The 7004-nt window shown below is 43.3% G+C and overlaps 1 protein-coding gene across 8 annotated transcripts in view; it reads left to right on the plus strand.

Annotated features, from left to right (window-relative positions):
• LOC147630606 (uncharacterized) overlaps positions 1–6600 on the plus strand; it is a 280387-nt gene extending 273787 nt beyond the window's left edge. For 2 of the 8 annotated variants that reach the window (XM_086810547.1, XM_086810550.1), the window contains 2 exons: positions 905–964; positions 6187–6600. In XM_086810547.1, the coding sequence (XP_086666673.1) occupies positions 905–964; positions 6187–6255 (129 nt within the window). In that variant the 3' untranslated portion in view covers positions 6256–6600. Of the gene's footprint in view, positions 1–904; positions 965–1054; positions 1648–6186 lie in introns of those variants that run through there. The other 6 variants (XM_086810543.1, XM_086810545.1, XM_086810544.1 and 3 more) reach the window with 5 other exon arrangements.
• Positions 6601–7004: the final 404 nt, after the last annotated feature.

The raw sequence follows: 7004 nt of genomic DNA on the forward strand, positions 1-7004 counted from the left end.
TTCTTTATAAGTTGGGATATTTTTAGCATAGAAGGTTATGGAAGAATCACCTCTTAAATTATGACATATGGCATCTAGAATAGGACATGTGGCATCTAGAGTGAGACAAGTCTCCCTACACTTGTCATTTCACCTTACACTTGTCAATTTAGCTTAACACTTTTCAATTAAAGTAGCCACTTGTCATTTGGGGCTTACTCTTCCATTCTAGGGCATTGAAGCCTCAAACCTATAATTGGAGCACTCCCTCTTCATTTGAAGAACGCACTTCTCATCTATTGTAAAGATTTAGGCACTTTGTGCCCGTGGTTTGATTCAATAAATTCCTGCAAAGGGAGAGGGGCTTGTTCCCTATCAGTGAAGTCTCGCCACTGTGAGCTCCTCCTCCAGAGCTAGCATCTGTGGTTGTGAAGTGGCAGGAGGAGTGTCCACCATGGGCGGAACATCCTGCAAATCTTTGAAGGCTTGTAGGAAGGCATGATCCACAACTGTTTGAGAAATTGAAACAGAGCGCTCACCTTGCTCTGTATTTGTGGAAGTGGAAGTGCTGGTCCCCGTTGCCCTTTTTTGTTTGAGAAATTGAGGATCCAGATCCCATTGAGGATGACGAGAGGGAGCGGTATGGGCATCCACTGGCTTCCCCTTTACCTTCTCCAACACTGAGACTAGATGGATTCCTGGAAAAGAGGGAAAGGTGAAGTCTGCTCCTGGTGTTGCGGAAATGCCGAGAGCCTCGATTTTTCTGGGCCTTTCTGATTGGTCAGACCTTCAAAAAAAACAGGCATGAAGAGGGCTTAACCAGTCATAGCATGCTTGTTTAATAACTATTCTCTCTTCTGATTGGAGAGCCAATCCTTTTTTTCCCCGGTCTAATAATACCACATCTTTTGACTGTTTTATGCAGGTCAAAAGCTTTGTAAGCAGCATATTCTTACACATGGCTGATGACAACAATCAAATACAGGTAAAGTTCAGCTTTGTAAGATAATCTTGGTTCTGCATGTGTTAGTTTGTTCCTCTTATTCCTTTTCTGTCGTTACTTGGAAAACCTCAGGAATCAGTTTACAAAGCATTAGAAGTTTGCACAGCTCTAAGGCCTGCGATTGTTGAAGAGATAGTAAAGAGTAACTGTGATCAGAAGCATCAGATGAGAGAGTACTGTAACTACCTGCTTGCCAAGGCAACTTGTCTACAAAACAAACAAGAAAATGTCCTGGACACACAACATACATGAGGTGGCAAGTAGTTTTCTTCTTTTTGGTGTGCACTCCTCTGCTGCACATCTGAACTCAAGCAAGCCTTGGAGATGTTATTTTGTCAATACAAAGTCTTCAACTAAGACCTTGCTGATCAAATTAGTGCTGCACACCCCCGCCGCCACCGCCTCCCCCTCCCCCCCGCTCCCCCCTCTCAAGTTAAACCCATCTTAGTCACTTTGATCTCATTTAAGCACTCTTAAGGTTCATTCGTCATGTTAATAATCTTTCAACATAAATTGGAAGAAAAGACAAGAGACTCTACATCAAGCTTGTGTAATTGATTTAAAATGTTGTAGGCCAAAAAAAAAAAAAAAAAAGAGAGGTTGTAGACTAAAACCACGTGATTAGCCACCAGTAGAGACATTGGTGAATTTACAATTGATTTTTTATAAAGCATTATCATGGCCAAACCATCCATGCTACATAAACAATTTATTTTTGTTTGTGCTTGCATGCGTGCATTAACTCCTCCAAACGGCATTATCTAACATAAATTGCCTACAGATGCCATTAAAAGTATTTAATAACAACCGTACTATTCAGAGTCGTGCCTTGCTGGGTAAACTCATCGTTAGAGGACTCCTGCTTGGTGGTGAGCCTTGGAAGGATTTCCTCTTGGCCGGATTTCAGCCCGCACCCCGAGTCTAGGGGGGCTCTTGGCCGCAGAGCACCAGATGGATCTTCACAGAGATGCGGGCCTATGGCTTTAGTCCAGCTTTTGAGAACAGATTTGCAACCAGCTTACTTTGAGCTTGGGATCACCTCACGTCGATAGCTCCGACAGTCTCAGAGGAGCAGATGCGACAACCACTGGTTTGGAACCCCCTGATTCGTTTACCCAGTGGCCACATGTTGGGGGCCTCACCTCATGTGTCATGGGGTGCTTTGAGCATAGGACCAGCCAGGTCCCTTGGAGATTGGATAGCAGACAAGCAGTTACCCCCTGGAGATGCAGGAGAGAGACCTGTCAAGAGTCCGAGGTAGAGACACGCTCAGCATTGACATCGACTCAGCTATCACTCAAGAGTGGCTAACTCCTATCCCAAACCCAACTCCCTAGTGTGGCTAGGTGTGTCTACCAGACATGATATTCTCGTGGATGTCCATGGTGCAGATGAGGGTAGTGGTGTGCTCACTTTTTCTACTGGATCCCATGGCAAATTGGAGTGATCCGGGCTTCCCTTAGAGGATTTCAATTGTTGCACCTTACAGAGAGTGAGGGTGATTGGTTTTCAAGCACGGGAGTGGCACATAGACCCATCACTTGCCAAGGTGGCTAGGGAGCGATTCTGGCAACTATGGATATGGGAGTGCTGACCTCTCACAAGTCTACAGTGGGACCCGAGAGAGTGGACTTGGCATGACCCCGCTGATCGGGAGGAGTCTTTGGATGCCCCTTCTTTGCATATACAGCATAGCTAGGCTGCAAGATCCAAATGCCAGAGATTGATGGCAGCCCGGCAGTTGCAACACATTGGCAGTCACAGGGCCTCTCAAAGCGTTTCCTCTCAGATTCTTGGAAGAGGCCTTGGGATAGTTTTCAGCCTAGAAAGATCACCCTCTTTCTCTGACTCATGACACACAAGAGCTTGGCGGTCGACACCTGGCTAGCCATTGGAGGTTGGCCAGTAGTTTGCCCAAGGTGCTGCCACCCTTAAGAGTCTCAGCATCATTGTCTTTGGGATTACCTGAAGGCTCAACAGATCTAGCAACTAATGAACAAGGCCTCAACCCAGATCATTACATGGGGCACTGTTGCTTGGGCGACAGAGGTTGAGATAGTCAGGGCTTACAAGGAGGATGGGGGAGGGTTAGCCCTTGAGCTCTCTCACCATTGCATTTCGGCAGTACCAATCACAGCCCCAGCTACATACCACTGGCGACCAGGCTCATGCCAGAGATGGAAGATTTGCAATAGCATTGCAGCCTGGCACATTTGGCGAGCTAGATGCAGCAAGGCCATTGAGGGTACCCACACTCCACTTGTTGAGTCCATCAGGAGCATTTGGCTCCACATTATTCATACCCTCCGCGGTAGTGGGGGAAGTTACAAGAGGTTCTGACCGCATGCGTGAAGCTTTCTTGAGACTCTGGAGGCGTGAAGCTTTCTTGAGACTCTGAAGGCGTAGCCCTTTCCTCACAGATCGAGGTGGCAACCCCACTTGGCATTATAGACCACTTGTGTGGTTGTCCCCCTCCCCTCCCCTATGAGATAGCCTTCTCCTCACAAAGCGGCCAGCCGGAAGAGAGGTCTCTTCCATTATGATCATTTGATTCCCGGCCCATACATGAGGCAAGTTTGTATCTAGCCCTACGGGGTTGTATCTAGTCCATTGTGGTTCTTTAACAACCTTTTCAACCTAGCCCAAAGTTTATCTTCACTAATGTAGTTTCTTGTGTTTTTCAAAAACAAGACCTCTATTAAGTACGAACAAAGAAAACACTCATCAAAGAACACAAGAAATGCACAAGCAATCCATTCAGGAGCTGATGGTTCTTGGAAGGCTTTTTTTTCCCAAATAGAAGATCCTTCATTAGTCACAAAAGAAAAAGAGACGTCTGTAGAAAAGTGAACTACAAAACTAGCAGGCCCAACAAGGAGGAGCCTGTTTGTTACAGGCCTCCAAAGACGTAAAGAGAGAAAAGAACACAAGAGGTGGGGGCCCACTCCCAGCGGGAGACTACATTTGGGGAGTTGGAGGGAAAAGCCAAACTAGGCTTGTAATGCCAAAATGGTCCATCGCCCTCTCTAGTGAGGAAGGGGCTCGAACTCCAACTGTGGGCAGCCCGGAGCTGTTGCTGCCTGTGAGGCGAGTGTGATTGATGTCTAGCCAAATGGATTGGATCACTTCCATTGTGGGGTGGGTGTGCTATCACTGGCCTCTTTGCATGTTGCCCACGAGATAAGCCAAGTAGTGATGATGTTGAAGGTTCTAGGAAGGTTTTAAAGACAAATAGGAAAAGAAGAACTCTTGATCCGACTCTAAAAAATACTTTAGCCTTGCACCTAATTGGTGATCAGTCCCCAATCTCCCACTTAAACCTCGCACACCAACTTCAATGTGTATCTTGGACCATCCACACCTCTTCGACCCGGTCGCTAGCTGCACCACCAACCTGGATGACGCGAGGGCATGGTCACTACTAGGAAGGGGGGTATGTTAACCACTTTGTACGTTAACACCTGTCCTAGCAGAAGGCATTGTGTCATCTTTGGAAAACCTCAAGGTTGGCCATGAGAGTGTATAATCTCTCCCCAAATGATGCATATTAACCAAGCATAAAGTATGATTGTCATCCATAGCGTCAACACATCTAACTCTCCAAATCTACCAAGTTGTCCCATTTGCAATAATGTAAGTAAGATTCCACTCTCTATGAGTTAGGAACCCCTCTTTAAGCCTTGAAGGCAAGGTCATAATCCCTTGTCTCATAAAACATCTTGTGGACTAGGCCAGGCTAACCAAGCTATAGAGTCCCATGTTATTTAAACCTTATTACTAATGAGATGGGCCACTGAGCACCAAATCAAGTGAGTTTACGTCCCCAAATGCAATGTTGACCTAGCTGAAGAGTAAGTTAGGCATCTAGGGCAAGATGAAACATTGCCAAATTTTCTTCTAGATAGCCCATGTGATGTTATAGCTCTCTAATGAGTAGGAATCTTCCAAATACATATAAACAAGAAGAGCCTAACATTTGTGACCATGTACACAAAGAAGCAAAAACTCTTAATGGAATTATTAGCATCAATACATTTCCTCCCTTGGATCCCAATGAAGATTCTTGAACGTGACAAGACATTTACTCAAAAATCAGGTATCCTTGTGGGCCAATTTCTATGATCTTGATCTTGTTTGCATTGATGCAAGTGTTTATGGAGTCTAAATATGTTTTCATCATCCACCCCCAAAATGTTTATATATAAGAACATAGACAACCCATCTCTTAGAATAGAATAACTATTGGGTGAAAAGAGGGATATGAAGGTTGGTACTCACAAGGGAAATATCTTTCAGTTTACCTAAGAACACATTCTGATACTTTAAAGCACGTGTTAATAGTGGTCCTGTGTGAACAATGTGAAATGTGGGATTCTTGGAATGTGCATTGAGGAATTAGAGGACAATGTGCAAGTGAATTGGAGAACAATGTGCAAGGGAATCTGAAATGATCTTTTCTTAGTAACGTGATGTTTTATGTTTGATCCTTCTATTGCAAATATTGCAATAGAAGGATCAATTCTCATTCCAATTCTCAATGTACCTATTTTGAACGGATAATTTCTTCCATATTGTATGATTTACAATCATTTTTTTAGATGTGTTTATTCGACTTTTGAGGACGATGTGCAAGGAAATCTAGAATGGTCTTTTTACCTTCGAATGTGTGAGTCAGGGTTTTTAAAAAAACCCAAGTTTAGGGTGCATATTTAAAACTTGAAGGTACAAATACCTAAACCTTCAAATTTCAAGATTTTCTTTTATAAATAATTTCACAATTTTTAGATGAAGGTTTTCCACTTTTTAAGAAAATACTTTTTCTTTGAACACTGATGTGAGAGAGTGTGTGTTTTGAAAGACGCGGAGTGGTATTGCTCACTCGCCCGCTTTTGTTGGAGTTTCAACCGTTAACTATTCTATAGCCGTCACCTATACTTGCTCTACTCAAAGGGCCATTATTGCCTTGTGGCTGTCCAAAGAGTCGTCGTCTCTTCTTTTTGGCCTTCATTTTGTTTCTCCTTCTCCTGTTGTTATCACCTTTTCTTGCGTCTTCTTCCACCTGCTGTCGGTTGCCTCCTCTTGTTCATAATTGCCTTTGCTTTGTGCTCAGCTTCTTGGCTTATGTGTGTGTCTCTATGAGAGAGAGTGTGTGTGTGTGTGTGTTTTCCTGCTCTATATTGACATGGATTTGCAATCTCATGTAGGCTACTTCAGTCGTGGAGATAAGGTCCTGGAGGAAATGGATCCCAACAAGAGAGTCAAAGAATCGGTAACTATGATGAACCATGATAACCCTAATGGGTAGTACCGATTTGATGTATTGCATTAATATTTTGAAGAAAAACACGTTGCTTGGGATAAGCCCAAACCCATTGAAATACAAGATTAATGTCTAGACTATATACTACTGAGAGTTAAGAAATTCTCAGAATGTGCAGTCATTATGATTTTTTTCAAGGAAACTTTTGCTGCAAATGATGTTGTTTAGTGGGTTAAGAACTTGCTTGGTGGATGTTATGTCGATGGGGTTTATTATGCGCTGCACATGTTCGTATCTTTTGTGAAGTGTTATTGTCAAAACCAATATACAAGCACGAAGGACTATCAAGCCCTCTTAAAGCATCAAGGGTTGGTTAATTTCCCAATAGATTTATCTGATGCATTGCCAAGATTGACTCGGATGTTGGGCGATGTCATGTGTCCCCCACGTCTATTGGGTAAAAGAAATAGATTTTGTATTTTGTGGGATACAAATACTTACCCCATCATCCATTGTTGTAGAGGTTGATGATGTCTATATGGGCAAAAAATATTATGAAGTGAAATGGGGAAATATTTCTAGGAGCATGCTTGTGACATAAGTTTGGACACTTGGCTTTTCATTTTCCTACTTTTATATTGAGGCCTCCATCTAATTCTATTTCTCCAACTCCAATTGTGGAAACATCAATAGGGCAAGCAAATCCCACTCTAGCTAAAACAACGAATACAATGCATGTTGCTAATTAAATGAGTGCAAATA

This window comes from Cibotium barometz, chromosome 16 (assembly GCF_041138505.1).
Source record: "Cibotium barometz isolate CiBa-2024 chromosome 16, ASM4113850v1, whole genome shotgun sequence".
In the NCBI taxonomy this organism is placed as follows: Eukaryota; Viridiplantae; Streptophyta; class Polypodiopsida; order Cyatheales; family Cibotiaceae; genus Cibotium; species Cibotium barometz.